The 17,680-nt window shown below is 66.5% G+C and overlaps 2 protein-coding genes across 3 annotated transcripts; one reads left to right on the top strand and one right to left on the bottom strand.

The window, feature by feature from the left end:
* Window positions 1–4,721: 4,721 nt before the first annotated feature.
* Window positions 4,722–8,196, top strand: SIGIRR (single Ig and TIR domain containing). The gene is made up of 9 exons (XM_070053959.1): window positions 4,722–4,855; window positions 5,771–5,969; window positions 6,329–6,462; window positions 6,552–6,692; window positions 6,777–6,920; window positions 7,100–7,202; window positions 7,271–7,421; window positions 7,510–7,696; window positions 7,898–8,196. The coding sequence occupies exons 1-9, from the start codon at window positions 4,849–4,851 to the stop codon at window positions 8,062–8,064; spliced, it is 1,233 nt and encodes a 410-aa protein (XP_069910060.1). The 5' UTR covers window positions 4,722–4,848; the 3' UTR covers window positions 8,065–8,196.
* A 542-nt stretch (window positions 8,197–8,738) lies between these two features.
* Window positions 8,739–16,026, bottom strand: PKP3 (plakophilin 3). 2 transcript variants are annotated; one of them, XM_070053793.1, is made up of 14 exons: window positions 15,811–16,026; window positions 14,533–14,728; window positions 12,779–12,858; window positions 12,012–12,640; window positions 11,785–11,908; window positions 11,505–11,709; window positions 10,876–11,050; window positions 10,569–10,686; window positions 10,332–10,502; window positions 10,030–10,215; window positions 9,713–9,866; window positions 9,402–9,594; window positions 9,225–9,312; window positions 8,739–9,062 (listed from the first exon to the last, which is right to left on the bottom strand). In XM_070053793.1, exons 1-14 carry the CDS (start codon window positions 15,895–15,897, stop codon window positions 9,027–9,029), a joined length of 2,442 nt encoding a protein of 813 aa, XP_069909894.1. In that variant the 5' UTR covers window positions 15,898–16,026; the 3' UTR covers window positions 8,739–9,026. The 2 variants fall into 2 exon arrangements, with proteins under 2 accessions (XP_069909894.1, XP_069909927.1); XM_070053826.1 differs by lacking the exons at window positions 14,533–14,728; window positions 15,811–16,026 and adding an exon at window positions 13,094–13,620.
* Between the last annotated feature and the right edge of the window lie 1,654 nt (window positions 16,027–17,680).

Here is a 17,680-nt window from a genome sequence, read left to right as displayed (position 1 = left end):
GTTGTGTAGGAGGTGTGTGTAGGAGGTGTGTGTAGGAGGTGTAGGAGGTGTGTAGGTGTGTAGGTGTGTGTAAGAGGTGTGTGTAGGAGGTGTGCTGGAGTTGTGTAGGAGGTGTGTAGGTGTGTGTGGCAGGTGTGTGGCAGGTGTGTAGGGGGTGTGTAGGTGTGTGTAGGAGGTGTAGGAGGTGTTAGGTGTGTGTAGGAGGTGTAGGAGGTGTGTAGGTGTGTAGGAGGTGTAGGAGGTGTGTGTGGCAGGTGTGGAGGTGTGTGTAGGTGTGTGTAGGAGGTGTGTGTGGCAGGTGTGTGGCAGGTGTATAAGAGGTGTGTAGGGGGTGTGTAGGTGTGTAGGAGGTGTGTAGGAGGTGTGTGGCAGGTGTGTGGCAGGTGTGTAGGGGGTGTGTAGGAGGTGTGTAGGTGTGTAGGAGGTGTGTAGGAGGTGTAGGAGGTGTGTGTGGCAGGTGTGTGGCAGGTGTGTAGGGGGTGTGTAGGAGGTGTGTAGGTGTGTGTAGGAGGTGTAGGAGGTGTTAGGTGTGTGTAGGAGGTGTAGGAGGTGTGTAGGTGTGTAGGTGTAGGAGGTGTGTGTGGCAGGTGTGTAGGGGGTGTGTAGGAGGTGTGTAGGTGTGTAGGTGTAGGAGGTGTGTGTGGCAGGTGTGTAGGGGGTGTGTAGGAGGTGTGGGAGGTGTAGGAGGTGTGTGTGGCAGGTGTGTGGCAGGTGTGTGGCAGGTGTGTGGCAGGTGTGTAGGGGGTGTGTAGGAGGTGTGTAGGTGTGTGTGGCAGGTGTGTGGCAGGTGTTAGGTGTGTGTAGGAGGTGTAGGAGGTGTGTGTGGCAGGTGTGTAGGTGTGTGTAGGTGTGTGTAGGAGGTGTGTGTGGCAGGTGTGTGGCAGGTGTATAAGAGGTGTGTAGGAGGTGTGTAGGAGGTGTGTGGCAGGTGTGTGGCAGGTGTGTAGGGGGTGTGTAGGAGGTGTGTAGATGTGTAGGAGGTGTGTAGGAGGTGTAGGAGGTGTGTAGGAGGTGTAGGGGGTGTGTAGGGGGTGTGTAGGAGGTGTGTAGGGGGTGTGTAGGAGGTGTAGGAGGTGTTAGGTGTGTGTAGGAGGTGTGTAGGTGTGTAGGTGTAGGAGGTGTGTGTGGCAGGTGTGTAGGGGGTGTGTAGGAGGTGTAGGAGGTGTAGGAGGTGTGTGTGGCAGGTGTGTGGCAGGTGTGTAGGGGGTGTGTAGGAGGTGTGTAGGTGTGTAGGTGTAGGAGGTGTGTGTAGGAGGTGTTAGGTGTGTGTAGGTGTGTAGGTGTAGGAGGTGTGTGTGGCAGGTGTGTAGGGGGTGTGTAGGAGGTGTGTAGATGTGTAGGAGGTGTGTAGGAGGTGTAGGAGGTGTAGGGGGTGTGTAGGGGGTGTGTAGGAGGTGTGTAGGGGGTGTGTAGGAGGTGTAGGAGGTGTTAGGTGTGTGTAGGAGGTGTGTAGGTGTGTAGGTGTAGGAGGTGTGTGTGGCAGGTGTGTGGCAGGTGTTTAGGGGGTGTGTAGGAGGTGTGTAGGTGTGTAGGTGTAGGAGGTGTTAGGTGTGTGTAGGTGTGTAGGTGTAGGAGGTGTGTGTGGCAGGTGTGTGGCAGGTGTTTAGGGGGTGTGTAGGAGGTGTGTAGGTGTGTAGGTGTAGGAGGTGTTAGGTGTGTGTAGGTGTGTGTAGGAGGTGTGTGTGGCAGGTGTGTGGCAGGTGTATAAGAGGTGTGTAGGTGTGTGTAGGTGTAGGAGGTGTGTGTAGGAGGTGTTAGGTGTGTGTAGGAGGTGTAGGAGGTGTGTGGCAGGTGTGTAGGGGGTGTGTAGGAGGTGTGTAGGTGTGTAGGTGTGTAGGAGGTGTGTGTGGCAGGTGTGTGGCAGGTGTGTAGGGGGTGTGTAGGAGGTGTAGGAGGTGTAGGAGGTGTAGGAGGTGTAGGAGGTGTGTGTGGCAGGTGTGTGGCAGGTGTGTAGGGGGTGTGTAGGAGGTGTGTAGGTGTGTAGGTGTGTAGGAGGTGTGTAGGGGGTGTGTAGGAGGTGTGTAGGTGTGTAGGTGTAGGAGGTGTGTGTAGGAGGTGTTAGGTGTGTGTAGGTGTGTAGGTGTAGGAGGTGTGTGTGGCAGGTGTGTAGGGGGTGTGTAGGAGGTGTAGGAGGTGTAGGAGGTGTGTGTGGCAGGTGTGTGGCAGGTGTGTAGGGGGTGTGTAGGAGGTGTGTAGGTGTGTGTAGGAGGTGTAGGAGGTGTTAGGTGTGTGTAGGTGTGTAGGTGTAGGAGGTGTGTGTGGCAGGTGTGTGGCAGGTGTATAAGAGGTGTGTAGGGGTGTGTGTGCAGGGGTGCAGGTGGGATGTCCAGGTGGAAGGTGCAGACGTGGGTGCAGGTGGAGGTCGCAGGGGAGCTTCTCAGGTCCAGCCTCTGCTGCCTCTCGGCGCCCCTATCTGAGCAGGGTCCCCCGGCTTCCTGCCAACCTGAGGCTGCCTTTGCCAGCGTTTTGGGTTTTTGAGCCCCTGCAGGCATCTGGGTGCTGTGCACACTGCTGGGGGGTGGGAAGCGGCGTCTTCCAAAGCCCCCAGTGTTACTCTGCCTCTTCGTGGACCTCCCTAGGCTGCCCCCGCAAGAGCCTTCTGGAAGGAGCCCTGGCAGCCCTCTGGGCAGGTGCCTGTGAGGCAGAGGTGGGAGGAGAAGGGCCAGGTTGAGGGGGTCATCCTTGTCCAAGTGTCAGGGTCTTGGTGGGTAGGAGTCAGATGCAGGGCCCTCGCTCAGCCCCACATCCTGACCCCTGTGTCCCTGTGTCCATTCAGTTCACGTCCTGACCCTGTGTCCCTGTGTCCATTCACCCATGTCCTGACCCTGTGTCCCCCATGTCCATTCACCCACGTCCTGACCCCTGTGTCCCCTGTGTCCATTCACCCACGTCCTGACCCTGTGTCCCCCGTGTCCATTCACCCACGTCCTGACCCTGTGTCCCTGTGTCCATTCACCCATGTCCTGACCCTGTGTCCCTGTGTCCATTCACCCACGTCCTGACCCTGTGTCCCTGTATCCATTCACCCACGTCCTGACCCCTGTGTCCCCATGTCCATTCACCCACGTCCTGACCCTGTGTCCCCCGTGTCCATTCACCCACGTCCTGACCCTGTGTCCCTGTGTCCATTCACCCATGTCCTGACCCTGTGTCCCTGTGTCCATTCACCCACGTCCTGACCCTGTGTCCCTGTATCCATTCACCCACGTCCTGACCCCTGTGTCCCCGTGTCCATTCACCCACGTCCTGACCCCTGTGTCCCCATGTCCATTCACCCACGTCCTGACCCCTGTGTCACCGTGTCCATTCACCCACGTCCTGACCCTGTGTCCCTGTGTCCATTCACCCACATCCTGACCCTGTGTCCCCCATGTCCATTCACCCACGTCCTGACCCTGTGTCCCTGTATCCATTCACCCATGTCCTGACCCCTGTGTCCCTGTGTCCATTCACCCACGTCCTGACCCTGTGTCCCATGTCCATTCACCCACGTCCTGACCCCTGTGTCCCCCGTGTCCATTCACCCACGTCCTGACCCTGTGTCCCCATGTCCATTCACCCACGTCCTGACCCCTGTGTCCCCATGTCCATTCACCCACGTCCTGACCCCTGTGTCCCCCATGTCCATTCACCCACGTCCTGACCCCTGTGTCCCCCGTGTCCATTCACCCACGTCCTGACCCTGTGTCCCTGTGTCCATTCACCCACGTTCTGACCCCTGTGTCCCATGTCCATTCACCCACGTCCTGACCCCTGTGTCCCCCGTGTCCATTCACCCACGTCCTGACCCTGTGTCCCTGTGTCCATTCACCCACGTCCTGACCCCTATGTCCCATGTCCATTCACCCACGTCCTGACCCCTGTGTCCCATGTCCATTCACCCACGTCCTGACCCCTGTGTCCCCATGTCCATTCACCCACGTCCTGACCCTGTGTCCCTGTGTCCATTCACCCACGTCCTGACCCCTGTGTCCCCGTGTCCATTCACCCATGTCCTGACCCCTGTGTCCCCATGTCCATTCACCCATGTCCTGACCCCTGTGTCCCCATGTCCATTCAGCCGGGAGGGAGCTGTAGCCTAGTGATGGCCTGTGGCACACAGTGACCCGAGGGTGCCCAGTGAGGACTTCCAGTCCCTGCCCTCTGTGACCACAGCACTTCAGGGCGGTTAGAGTTGGGGGCATTTGTGGCTGCTGCTGCTGCAGGGTCAGCAGAAGTGTGGAGGACCCCGAGGACGGGGTGCTGGGGGGCCTCTCAGAGTGGCCCCCAGGCTGGGATGGCCTTGATGACACCAGGGCCCCACAATGCCTTGGGGGACCTCAGGAGCTACAAACTCTACCCCGGGAGTGGACGTGCCCAGCGTCAGGCACTGGGTGAGTGGGGTGGGCTTCTCACCTGCTACCTGAGTGCCCAGGGCCCACCGTGTGACAGGCACCCAAGCACCCACGGCAGGGGACAGCCAGGAATGGCCAAGTGCCTGCCCAAGACGGGTCCCACCTGGTGCTGTGTCCACTGCAGAGTGGCCCCGGGGGGTGGAGGGAGCCTCCCTAGGCCATGTGCACGGGCTGAGTGATGCCACACCGGTGACTGGAAGCACTAAGGGTGCCCCCCTGTGGTGCAGGGCCTCTGCTGCTCTCGGCCAGCGGTTACTGGTTAACTCATCCTGTTCCTGTCTAACCTCTGGGGATGGCGGCAGCCTCTGACCCTCCAGGCGCCCTGTCCAGCTGGCCACGCGGCCGGAGAGCAGTCCCGCCCAGCCTTTGGTGGACCAGTCTGCGTGGCCGAGGAGCCCTGTGGAGCTGGGGTGGTGCCAGTGCCCAGCCCACCCCCAGGAGGTCCCAGCAGAGCATGGCAGGTAGGTGGGCAGAGGCATAGGTGTGAACCCCCACCCCTGCCCTCGCAGGCTGGCCCCACACTGCACGCCTGCCCTTACTCAGGCTCCCCGCTAGGCTGCACACCAGAGAGTAAAGGTCTCTGCTCACCCCCTGCATGGCCCCTGCTCCTGATCCCAGCCCTGCCTACAGCTGCCTGCTCGGGCTCATGGGGGACCAGGCATATGGGGAAGGGGTGGGTGGACCTGGGCCGATGGGGGCCCACTGAGACCTCTCTCCAGGACCGGCCACCCCAACTCAAAGATGGGAAGGTGCAGAGGGTCCCAGAGGGTGGAAGTGTCAGGACCCCACCCCTGTAGCAGGCAGGTGGCAGGCTCAGGGGCACAGTGCCTGGCTCCTACTGCAGTGGGCTCTACCACAGGTGCACATGGGACATGGGGGCCGGGCTCGTGTCCTCCGCAGGCCGGCGTCCAGATGGTCATGGCAACTAGGCTGTGCCAGCTCAGCTGTAACTCTGGCCACTGCTAAGGGTCCCCTCTGAGCACAGGGAAGTCACCCAGGGCCTGGCCACTGCTGTCCCCATCCCTGGGACTCACGAGTGGACACGGAGTGATCACCGGGCCCCCCTTTCACTCATAGCCTGAATTTTTCTTTTCTTTTCTTTTCTTTTTTTTTTTAAAGACTTATTTATTTATTTGAGTTATACGGAGAAGAGAGAGAGAGAGAGGTCTTCCATCCTCTGGTTCACTCCCCAATTGGCCGTGATGGCCGGAGCTGCACTGATCCACAGCCAGGAGCCAGGAGCTTCCTCCGGGTCTCCCACGTGGGTGCAGGGGCCCAAGGACTTGGGCCATCGTCCACTGCTTTCCCAGGTCACAGCAGAAAGCTCAAAGCCTGGGTGTTTTCTGCACCACCGACTGCCTGTGTCCTCTTGGCAGGTGTCTGTGGCAGGGCCCCCAACTTCCTCTCCCCACCTGGAGACCAGGTCCTGGGGCCAGTCCTGGGCAGTGCAGTCGCTTTGAACTGCACGGCTTGGGTGGTCTTCGGGCCCCTCTGCCCTCAACCTTCGGTCCAGTGGCTGAAAGACGGGCTTCCGTTGAGCAATGGAAGCCACTACAGCCTGCAAGAGGACATCCGGTAAGACACCAGGGTGTCCGGGCCAGATGGACCAGTGCCCACCCCCCAGCCCCAGTCTCCACCCCTGGGGTCTGCTGGCCCCTGCAGACACCTTCTATAGACTGCCCAGCAGAGTCCTATGGCCTGAATGAGGCCCCCAGCCTCGCCTGGGATCAGAAGACCCAGGGCCAGGGTGACCACTGAGAGACCCACACCCCTCCGGCTTCTCTTCGCATCCCAGCTGGTGCCCCAAGAACTGTCCAGGACGCCAAACCTGAGCATCCCCTGGCGACTCCAGGACAGAGGGGGCTCTGGGTGGTGGGGAGGGGTCCCCTGATGTTCCTGAGCCTAGGTGAGAGGGTGGGGTGTGGTCTCCCCAGGGTGGAAGCCAACTTCTCAGAGGCGCTTGTGTCCAGTGTCCTGGGGGTTAACTTGACCAGTGCTGGCGACTACGGGGTCTTCACGTGCTCCATTCAGAACACCAGCTCCTCCTCCATCACTCTGCGTCGAGCTGGTGAGCGGGTGCCCGGGGGAGCGGGCAGGGGCGCAGTGGGGCCGAGAGAACCCGGGCTGGGACGCCAGTGGCTCGTCCCGCTCCCGCAGGCATGGCCGGCCACGTGGCTGCGGTGCTGGCCTCGCTCCTGGTGCTGCTGGCCCTGCTGCTGGCGGCGTTGCTCTACGTCAAGTGTCGCCTCAATGTGCTGCTCTGGTACCAGGCCACGTACGGCGACCTGGAGGTGAACGGTGCGTGCGGGGCGGGAGGCAGGGTGCGGGGTCAGCCGGGCCCCGGGAAGCGGGGCCTCTTTGCTGACCGACCGCCGCCCGCAGACGGGAAGCTCTACGACGCCTACGTCTCCTACAGCGACTGCCCCGAGGACCGCAAGTTCGTACACTTCATCCTCAAGCCGCAGCTGGAGCGGCGCCGCGGGTACAAGCTCCTCCTGGACGACCGCGACCTCCTGCCGCGCGCAGGTACCGCCCGGGCCTGCCCCGCGCGGCCTGGCCCCGCCCCCGCCCCGCCCCGCCCCGCCCCGCCTCGGCGCCCGCTCCCTGAGCGCTCAGCGCCCGACCCCGCCCACTGCCCCGCCCCGCGCTCAGCGCCCCGCCCCGCGCTCAGCGCCCCGCCGCGTCCCCGGCGCCCCTTCCCGCAGAGCCCTCCGCCGACCTCCTGGTGAACCTGAGCCGCTGCCGGCGACTCATCGTGGTGCTCTCGGACGCCTTCCTGGGCCAGGCCTGGTGTAGCCACAGCTTCCGGTGGGTCCGGCGCAAGGCCGGGGCTGGGGGCCCGGGTTGCGCCGCTGCTGACCCTGCCGTCCCCGCAGGGAGGGCCTGTGCCGGCTGCTGGAGCTCACGCGTAGACCCATCTTTATCACCTTCGAGGGACAGCGGCGCGGCCCCGCGCACCCCGCGCTGCACCTGCTGCGCCAGCACCGCCACCTGGTGACGCTGCTGCTCTGGAGGCCGGGCTCCGTGGTGCGGGGCAGGGCGTGGGCAGGGGCGGCGGCGGCGGGAGGGGCATGCCCGGCCCGGCCCCACGCTCAAGGCCCGCACCCGGCCGCAGGCCCGGTCGTCCAACTTCTGGAAGGAGCTGCAGCTGGCGCTGCCGCGGAAGGTGCACTACAGGCCGGCGCAGGGAGACCCGCAGACGCGGCTGCAGGAGGACAAGGACCCCATGCTGATCGTCGGTCGTGGCCGCCAGGGCCGCGCCCTGGACTCGGAGCCGGGCCTAGACCGCGAGGGAGACATGGGTACGCCTGCCCAGCCCCACTCTGACCTCCTCCGGGCTGCATCCTAGCGGGTTGCCGGGGAGGAATGGATGCCCACTGAGGGGGCTTCACCCCAGGGCCTGCCTGGGCGCTTCCTGCTCTCCTAGGACCACCGGGCCGGCAGGTGGGTCCTGGCCGTGGCAGGTACGGACTGCCCAGCCTCAGGCCCCGCTGTACCCCCAGGTGTCCGAGGGCCTGTCTTTGGCGAACCGTCGGCTCAGCTGCACACGAGTGGGGCACCCCTGCCCGGCGAGGGCCGGGGCAATGAACTGGACGTCTCGGACCTCGGCTCACGAAACTACAGTGCCCGCACCGACTTCTACTGCCTGGTGTCGGAGGGTGATGTGTAGCCACTGAGCCAGGACCACGAGGGGGTGCCTTCGGGGCACCACAGACCGGGGCCTGGACTCCTGGGGTCCTGGGGAACGGGTGTGGCTCCAGGGCCCCACCCCATGCCACAGAATAAAAGTCTTTGAACCCTGCCTGGGCCTCTCTCTCCCGGAACAAGGCAGTGGACAGGAGCCGCTGCTGGCCTGTGGGCTGCCTTGCCTCATCTGAGTCAGCTGGGATGTATGCCACCTGCCCGGCCCCCAGCCACTCTGGTTCCCGCGGGCCCTGCAGGGGAACAGGCCTCCAAGAGTGCTGAAGTGGGTTTTGGTTGGGTCAGTATGGACTGCAGCCTCTCAGTGACAGGGCCTGGCTGGAGGGGGTCCCAGGTGGCCAGCGTGTGAACCCCTGGTGAAGCACCTGCACCAGGGCAGAGCCAAGTCCCCTGGTGCCAGCCAGGGCAAGCAGAGGGAGCTGGGTGCACTTGCATCCAGAGCAGTCCATGGAGGGGCCAGGCCTCAGTCCCCAGCTGTGCTGGGCCTGCCCCAGGCGGCCCCACGGCTGCCTCTGCCGTCCTCCCCATGTCCCCACTGGGACCAGGTCTGCTGGCCTCGGAGGCCTGTGTGTGTGTGAGCCCGGGGTGGGGTTTGTGGTTGGGAACACGGCACGTCCCAGGTGGAAGCACACGGGGCTGGGACTGTGTTCATAGCCACCTTTATTCCCAGTGCTGCTGCCCCCAGGTCTGCCAGTGTGACCAGTGTCCACCCTGTGCACCAGAGCAGCCTCGAGCGCCGCTGCCCACCCCTGCCCTGCAAAGCCAAGCCCCAGCTGCAAGCCCCCACCCCTTGCCAGGCCCTGGACGGTGCACACGCAGCTCCTGTGAGCCCCCAGACCACCAGCCTTCTCCTGCAGGCTGGGCCGGTCCCGGGGCTGTCCCTTGGAGCCCCAGCTGCTCCACTTCCTCCTCCTCCTCCAGGGGTCTCCTCTAGGGGCCCAGGAAGTCCTCCTTCCGATAGCCCTTCTGCAGCAGGGAGAAGACCAGCGTCAGGGGCCCTCTGCCCCGTGCCACCGTCCTCCCACCATGCCGGGCATGGCCTGGGCCCCCGTCTCTGGGTCTCCTGCTGCCCCTGGCCGTCCCCATCCCTCTCCCGGGACCCCCTGCCCACCCGAGTCATGAGCATACCGCCCGGAAGTCACGATGCAGCTTGTTGTACTGCCACAGGTTGGCCAAGAGGCTGGAGGCCGCCCGGGATGACTTCTCACTATCAGGGCTGGGGGACGAGGACCGGAGGGTGAGGACTGGGGCGGGGGTGGGGCTGGAGGACCTGGGCCAGGCAGTGGGTGTGGGGGCCAACCGCACCTGTCCCGCTTCTTCTTAATGAAGACCAGCTTTCGCAGCCCGTCGAAGTAGAGCAGGTCTCGGGCAGCGATGGGGCTGGCCACCACCAGGTTGTTGAGGACGGCTATGATGTTGACCAGCACCTCTGCTGGGGGCGCCTTCTCACCCACGCTCCCCGGCAACTTCTCGATCAGGTGACTCACCACCTTCGTGGCTGCCGGGAGCCCCGAGGGTCAGCCTCAGCGCCGCCCCGCCTCCGCTTCCCCGCCTCCCCCAGGTGCCATCCGAAACTGGGCCGCGGGCTGGGCAGGCCCCGGGGCAGCCTGACTCACACATCTCGTCCTTGTTCCTGGCGTTCCGGGACAGGTTTCGGATGAGGCCGGTCAGCGAGCGCAGCTGGTGGTGGTCAGCGGTCCGGACGCGGTCCAGCACGGGGTTCAGGATGCGCTCTTGCTCCAGGGCCAGACGGCTCAGCACGCCCGCCCACTGCCGGGGTGGAGCCGGGAGGGTGGGCGGGGCGCTGACACCTCCTCGGCCCCCAGGTCCTGGCTGCGTCTGGGGCCCCTCCCGTCCCATACGCGGGCCCCTCTCCCCTCTGCCACGCTGGGCCAGTCTGGCGTCCTGCAGGCGTTGCGCCCGGCGCGCTCACCCTGCGGTCGCCCGCGGTGATGTTCTGCAGGGCGCCGGCGGCCGCCTCCGTCGTGTGCCGGTTGAGCTCGCAGCGTTGCAGCAGCCGATTGTACAGCCCCACGATCTGTGGGCTCCACAGCCACTCCAGGCCCTTGGGGTCCTTGGACACCTCGGCGAAGGTGAGCGCGTCGGCCGTGAGAGGCAGCTGGACGGAGGCGCGGAGGGTCAGCGGGGCCGGGCGCGTCCCGCCCCTCCCGCCGGAGGAGGGGGCGGAGGGTCAGCCGCGCGCGCCCCGCGCCTCCCGCCCGCGTCCGGACGCACCTCCCGCAGCCGCCGGCTCTGCGGCGTGAAGCAGCCGACCACCTCGCCGGGCGGCGCCCCTGCCAGGTCCCTGCGGCCGCGGCCCTCCAGCCGCTGCAGGGCGGACGGCGGCATCTCGTCGTACAGGCGGTAGGACAGGTTCCTCAGCACGCACACGGCGTTCTCCACGCTCTGTGGAGGGCAGCGCGGTCAGTGCGCGCCGGGCCCCGGGGCCCCCGCTGCACCGGCTGCCCTCACCTTGTCTTCACACTTGCCCACGTCCAGGGCGTGATTGATGTAGGTGACCAGGGCGTCCACCAGGCCGTGGCACTCGCGCATCTTCTGGCGAGTGGCCTGGGAGGCTGAGCTGAGGTTCCTGGGGGTGGGGGCAGGTCAGACCCCGCCATCGGGAGCCGGGCCCAGCCCCGGGGCACCCCCAGCTCCGAGTCCCTGCTGGACACTCAGGGCTCTGCCCCTCCGCATCTGCCCACTCCCACGTGCACGCCTCAGTGTGGGAGGTGGGTTAGGAGTGTCAGAGCGAATCCCTGGTTAAAGAACCGCGCACCTGAGGAAGCCGGTGGCGTTGTAGAAGATCTCGGACTCCGAGGCGTTCTGCTGGATGAGGGGGGGGCCCCCGGCCCCCGACAAGGGGCTCAGCACCAGGTCTGTGAGCTGCTCCAGGGTGTCCCGGGCCAGGCGGTCTTTCAGGTGGTCGCTGGAGGACAGGTTCCACAGGATCCCTAGGCAGGCAGGGCCGGGGGTGGTCAGCGCCCTCCCAGGGGCCCCCTCGGGCTTTTCAGGCAGTGAGTGGAGCAGATGAGGGTCCCTCCCCTCCCAGGAGCCTCTCGGGGAGGCCCTGCCCACAGCCCTCAGGGAGTGGCCAAAGGGGTGGACAACGCAATGTGGGGCTGGAGGCAGAGCCCGTGGGCAGGGCTCCTGTCCTGGCGGCGGAGACAGAGCCCGTGGGCGGGGCTCCTGTCCTGGGGGCGGAGACAGAGCCCTGGGCGGGGCTCCTGTCCTGGGGGCGGAGACAGAGCCCTGGGCGGGGCTCCTGTCCTGGGGGCGGAGACAGAGCCCTGGGCGGGGCTCCTGTCCTGGGGGCGGAGACAGAGCCCTGGGCGGGGCTCCTGTCCTGGGGGCGGGGACAGAGCCCGTGGGCGGGGCTCCTGTCCGGGGGCGGGGCGGCGCGGGCACCGGTGACGTTCTTGCGTAGCTCGTCGTCCTGCTCCCGCAGCGTCCGCAGCAGCTCGAAGACGCCGTTCTCCTCCACCAGCGCCAGCTTGTTGTCGGCGTTGTCGTAGATGAGGTTGCGCATGGCGCCGGTGGCGTGGCGCTGCACCTCCTGGTTGGCGTGGTTGAAGAGCCGCACCAGCCGCGGCACCGCCTGCAGGCTGCGGGCCTGTGGGCAGAGGCAGGGGCCGTTGGCACGCTCGGGGGTCCCTGCGGGCTGGGGGTCGGGGCGCGGCGGCCTCACCTGCTTCTTGGCGGCTGCATCGCTGTAGCACTTGTGTTGGATGTAGGCGGCTCCCAGCACCTGCAGGTTGGGATCTGAGGCCATGAGGTACTTGACTGCAGAGGGCAGGTCGATGTCATCAAAGCTGCAGAATGGGGGTCAGGGGTCAGGGGTCAGGGGCCAGGCTGAGCCCTGGCGGCAGGCCGGGCTGGACGGACGTCCCTTCTCCCCCAGGCTCAGTGGCTCACCCGCTGCTGAGCCTCTGCAGACTGCGGTGGCCAACGAAGCTGTCCAGCCCACGCACATCCGGCAGGTGGCCCGAGTCTGCCAGGCTCAGGCTGAGGCTGCGCACGGAGGGTGCCCGGGCCACGGGGTCCAGGACAGGCCCCCCGACCCCCCCGGCAACCCCCCGGCTCCGGTGGCTGCTCTGGAACCGCTGTAGGGTCCGCATGGCGGGGGCACGGATGGTCCGGCTGGGGGGGCCCTCGATGACCTCTGGCCAGTCCAGCCCCCCTGCCCGGCCTGAGCTGGAGCCGGCCTGGCGCTCATAGGCGAAGGCCCTGTAGGAGGCGGCCGCGGGCTCCAGCTGCTCGGACACCACGCTGTAGCGGTCGTCCAGGCCCCCGGAGCCCAGCCTCAGTGAGCGCAGGGACAGCGTGTCATAGTCGGCACGGCTCCCTACCCCCCCTCGCTCATGGAAGGACACTGGCCGGGTGGGCATGGGCAGCGGGGGCTGGGTGGCCCCGTACCCCGGGGACCCAAAGGCACCGCCCCCGTTGTGGGCCGAGCTCAGCCTCCGGCTGCAGCTCAAGTCCACGGCTGAGCGAGAGGACCAGGTGGCCGGGCTGTAGGCCGGCTTGGCGACCGGTCGGAAGGTCTGTAGGCGGAGAGAGAGCAGTGAGGGGTCTGCTGGGGGCTGGCCCCGCCCGGGGCCCCACTCTCTGACACGAGAGCCCCCCGCCCTGTCTGGACTGCGGGGCGGACTATCCACCCTCGGGCTGGGGCTGTCACTCACCGAGGTCTTGTCCCCACTCAGGCCCTGGGAACGCGAGCTGAAGCCAGACTGCAGGGTGTGGTACTGACCCCTGGATGTGCCTGGGGGACAGGACAGGGGGTAGCCCGGCCTGACCAGACAGCAAAGTGCTGGCCACCACCTCGCCTTCCCGAGGGCCCCGTCTCAGGCGCAGGGCTGGAGGCCAGGGCCGTGCTCCCGTCCCGCCGTGGCTTCCTCCCCCCACCCCACCCCCCGCTGCTGGGGAAGCCGGCCAGGGACTCCTCCACCAGCTCTGCTGTCCCGTCAGGGGCCCAGCCTGCCCCGGCCCACACTGACCTCTGGATTCCTCCCGAGCCCAGACCCCATCCGTGCTGTGGTCACAGGGCAGTGCTGCTGCACTGGCCAAGGACAGGCTGTTGGGACCGGTCTGCTCTGTGGGCAGTGCCCAAGGCAGGGACCACACCCACCCCATCCAGCCACACACCAGCTGGCGCCTGACTCCACTGTGAGTGGACAGACAGGTGGGCGGAGGGGTGAGTGGATGGATGGGTGAGTGGGTGGGCGGAGGGGTGAGTGGGTGCTGCAGAAGCCATCCGGTAAAGGTGGAACCCAAGGTGGCACAGACTTAAGGGTCTAGCACTGGGAGCAGCCAGCTGATGCCGGGACCCCAGCCCCTGGGAGTGGGCGAAGAGTCTCCCAGGCCTGGGGCAGGGGTGCGGGGAGTGGGCCAGCCTCTGCCTGAGGAGCCAGACTGTGTGAGGTTCCTCCCCCTTGCACACTCCCCAGACCCACCCTGGTTAATGAGGCTTCTGGACGGGGGCTATTAACCCTTTTGACGCTGGTGAGGCTCACCTTGGGGGGCACACCCCCAGCCTGGGGGCCTGACCCCCACCCCCAAATTATAATCCTCCTCCCCCTAATTGGCAGGGCAGCCAGGGTGGTAATTAACCCCTCCCCCACCCCATGACCCCTGGGACCGACTGAGCTGCCAGCTAGGCTGAGGCCCAGGGAGTGGCCACCCTGGCCAGCCCCTGCTGGCTGACCCTGGCTAGAGGCCAGTCCTGGGCAAGGATCCTGTGGAGGTCTGGGCCCCTGTGTTCTGGGGGATCTGTCTCCCTGTGCAACCCCAGTTCCTGTTGCTGTGGCCGGATGTCTCCAGGGTGACAGCCATGCCCTCCCAGTGCCCGTGGGATCCTTAGATGCACACACGCGTGTGCACCCATACACACACACACGCGTGTGCATGCACACACCAGCTGGGCCAGGATTTCTGCCACTGGGTCTGGCTGGCAGGGGCACCCGGCCCTCTGTTCTCCAGGGAGTCTGGGTCACTCCTGCTGTCCAGCGGCTGCAGTCCCACAGGGAGCCCCTGGTCCTCGCAGGCCCTGGCGTTGGCCCAGGACGCCTCACACCCCCTCCCCCATCTCTGTTCTCATTCCTGGGGGGCCCGCAGCCCTTCTGTGTCTCCCAGCTCCCCGTGTTCCGGGTTTGCCGACCGCCAGCCCAACCATGTGCTGCTCCCGCTCCGCCACCCACGGGGAGGGCCCAAGGCCCTGGGGACGCTGGGGTACCCCTGGGCTCCATCTGCGCCAGATCCAGGGGTCCCAGCTGGGGAGGTGGCACGCCCCACCCGCAGCCGCTCCCCTGGCCCGGCAGGTGACTCAGAGCAGGCCGCGGTGAGTCAAGGGCCGAGCTCCAGGCCGAGCGGCCTCTGCCCCGCGCACCACCACGCCCGGCACCACCGCCCGCCGCCACGCTCCCCGGCGTGGGCTCACCTCGGGCTGCCTCCGCCGCACCCTCGATCTCGGCTGCCCCGTTGTGCCGCGGCTGGTGGCCCAGCTGCAGGAGGCGGGCACGGACCTGCTCCTGGACGCGGGCCGCCCGCAGCCGCTCGGCCTCCGGCCCCTCGGCGCCCCTGCGGTCCAGCTGCAGGTCTGAGGGCAGCGCCAGGGAGCACACGCCAGCCTCGGGCTGCAGGGCCGACAGCAGGAAGTTACCGTCCTGCATGGCGACGGCGGTGCCGGGCTGATCTGCCTGGCCTGGGCCTCCCCGGCCTCCGCCGGCCTGGGCCGTCCTCACCGTCCTGTCCCTCGAGGCCCTGTCCCTGAAGTCCCCTCCCCGCGGGCGCGCCCAGAGCCGGGCGGGAGACTGGGCCTGCCCTGCCCAGAGCTCGCTGGGGGCGGGGACACCTGGGCCAGGTTGGGGGGAGGGGCTACCACCTGGTTAAGGTGGAATTTGGCGGAAGAACAGGCCCTGCTGGGCCCGGAGCTCCCACCTCCTCTTCTCCCACCCCAGGGCAGGGCCGGCAGGGGTCCCGGGCCCTTCCAGCTCTCAAGCCTGGCAGAGGATTTGGGGTGGGGTAGGAAGGGGGGGCACTGAGGAGCCTGAGCAGGCGGGGGGCTCTGGGTAGCCCCAAGGCAGCCCAGGCAGGGGTAACATCCAGAGAGCTGCTTGCCCGCTGGGGTCAGCCTAGGACCAAGGACATGACAGTCCTTCCTGTGGTCCTTGCAATCCACAGAGACACCCCCCCCGCCCCGCCCGCTGTGCCCAGCTCGCCCCCTCCCCCCGCTGCTGCCTCCGGGTCTGGGGTGGGATGCCCATTACCACTGGTGAGTCAGGGCCCAGCAGGGCTGACTGGGGTGGGCGGGGCTGCCCCAGGGGGTTGACTCAGAGAGGGGCCTGGGCTCCTGTCAGCGCCTGTCAGGCTGGGAGGGGGGCAGGAGCTGAGGGGTTCTGGGGGAATGGGGACTGGGCAGGAGGGCCCAAGGGCCTGGCGGGGAGTAGGGCCCGCATGCTCTGAGGGGCTCAGGGTCCAGCCTGACTCCCAGGCCAGGCCCCTGGTTGACTGGGGAGGCAGGGGGCAGCCCAGGGGGGACGGGAGGAGTGGCCTTGGGCCCCAGGAGCCCCTGTCCCTCCCCAGCACAGGCACTTGGCTCCCCCCCCCCCCCGCCGTGGCCCTAAGGAGGGTGGGGGCTGGGACAGAGCCTTGGGGGTGCTGAGGGGTGGGAGGATCAGTGTGAAGGGAGCGGGGCTACAGGAGTTGGGGGACCTACCCTGCGGGCGATCCTGGCCCTGCAGGCCTCTGGGCTCGGGCTCCTCGTGGAGGCCCCTGCCGCCGGCTGAGGGCTCCTGGGCTCCATTCCGGGCCCTGCTCGAGCAGGGCAGCCTCTGGCTCGGGACGGGACTGTGGGGCCCGGGAGGGCGGAGTGGGCACCCTGCACGCCCAGCTCATCAGACCGGTTGCTTCCCTGGGAGCTGCGCTTCGTGTGGAAAATCCTGGGAGACAAGTCTGTGCGGCGCTGAGCAGCCCGAGGCTCTCGCCTGCCAGCGCCCGGCCCGCCCTGCCCCTGCCCGGCTCCACCCGGGACGCGCAGCCTAGCTGCTGGCCACTGGCAAATGCTGGAGGGGCCTGGGAGCCACACAGGCGTGCAGGGCTCCCGGGGAGCAGGAGGGGGACACGGTGGCCTCTGGGCCGGGGGAAGCTGGTGCCCAGTTGCCTGGCTCCCCACTCTTCTGGAGCCAGCTGTGTACAGGGAGCACCACGCCTCCTTCTGGAGGCTGTGGGGGGCTAGATCTGGGAGGACCCCCTGCTGGGTGCTGGGCGTCCCCTCAGGAACCTGAGGGCCTAGAAGGTGGGGTGGACTCCTAGGTGGGTCTCCAGGCGGTTCTAGGCAGGGCTCTGAGTGGGGGTGAGGGTCCTGAGGGGCACTCAGCACCCAGGAGGCGGTCCATGGGCTGGGGCTGGGCAGGGAGGGGGGCAGGGTGGGGTGGGTGTGCTGAGCACAGGTGGAAAGTCCGGGTGTTCCCAGGGGGATTCGGACCCTGCAGGCACGCGGTCGGTGGTCGCCTGTAGGGCTGGGGGAGGGTGGCTCCTCGGGCTGGGCCTGGTCCAGTTATAGACCAGGGCCGGACGTGCGGGTAGCTTGGCTCCAGCCCCAGAGGCACTTCCTGTTGGCAACCCTGGCACCCACACTCAAGCCTGGAGCTGGCCTGAGGCCTGGGCTCTGGGCCTGCCTGGCCGGCAGGGTGGTCCCTGCCCCTGGGGCCTGGGATGCAGGGGGAGGGCCGTGTGATCCCTGACTCGCCCTTGGCTCAGAAGCCAGCTCAGGGGACCAGGCCCAGCTGGCTGTGGGTGGTCTTGCCCACGTGTCCATCCATTCGCCCACCTGGCCGTCAACGGCCACCTCTTCATTACTTTTTTTCCCCTAATATTTATTTATTTGAAAAGCGACGTTGGGGAGAGATCTTTTATTCTCTGGTTCACCCCTGATATCTGCAACAGCCAGGGCTGGGCCCAGAGGAAGCCAGGATCCCGGAGCTGCACCCAGGTCCCCACTGGGCGCAGGGGCCCCGTACCCGGACCGTCTCCCGCTGCCTTCCAGGAACCCACAGTGAGCTAGACAGTGAGCTGGACTGGACGCAGGAGAGACCCGACACGGGACGCTGGGGAAGAAAGCCGTGGCTTAGCTCACTGAGCCACGTCACCACCCGTTTGGCTTTGTTGTTTTTAAATGATTTGTTTAGCAGCAGCCTCTGGCCTGGCCCAGCCATGGGCATTTGGGGAGTGAACCACGGGTGGACATGTCAGTCTCCCCCGTCTGTCACTGTGCCACATGGGACCACCAGCTGGCACACACCCTCTGCCTGAGACCCCCCACTCTGCAGGTGGGGAAAGTGAGCCCCCAAGGCAGCTGGAGCAGAAATTCTGAGCCTAGCCAGGCCCAGGCCACTCCCTGGGTCTGAGGGGCGTGGGCTCCGGCCTCCCCCAGGTGTGCAGTCTGGGGGCAGGGGTGCTGAGTGCCCATGCTTTGCAGCCAGGGGCCGATCCCCGCCCCAAGGACAGCGACTCCAGAGGAGATGTGGCTCCTGGCTGCCCGAACCCCAGATGCCCAACCCAAGGAGCGGGCACCCGTCAGCTATAGG

This window comes from Oryctolagus cuniculus, chromosome 1, assembly GCF_964237555.1.
Source record: "Oryctolagus cuniculus chromosome 1, mOryCun1.1, whole genome shotgun sequence".
Taxonomy (NCBI): domain Eukaryota; kingdom Metazoa; phylum Chordata; class Mammalia; order Lagomorpha; family Leporidae; genus Oryctolagus; species Oryctolagus cuniculus.
Note: the sequence above shows the minus strand (reverse complement) of the source record. Positions and strands in the feature narration are given on the sequence as shown.

Excerpts from the sequence above, each read along its gene's own strand:
- SIGIRR (XM_070053959.1), top strand. Across the intron at positions 7,422-7,509 it reads TCTGGAGGCCGGGCTCCGTG|GCCCGGTCGTCCAACTTCTG; the intron begins GTGCGGGGCAGG and ends ACCCGGCCGCAG. Across the intron at positions 7,697-7,897 it reads AGACCGCGAGGGAGACATGG|GTGTCCGAGGGCCTGTCTTT; the intron begins GTACGCCTGCCC and ends CTGTACCCCCAG.
- PKP3 (XM_070053793.1), bottom strand. The coding sequence starts at position 15,897 with ATGGAGCCCAGGAGCCCTCAGCCGGCGGCAGGGGCCTCCACGAGGAGC. Across the intron at positions 14,729-15,810 it reads GGGCCAGGATCGCCCGCAGG|CCCGAGGCTGGCGTGTGCTC; the intron begins GTAGGTCCCCCA and ends TCGGCCCTGCAG. Across the intron at positions 12,641-12,778 it reads TGAGTGGGGACAAGACCTCG|ACCTTCCGACCGGTCGCCAA; the intron begins GTGAGTGACAGC and ends CTCCGCCTACAG.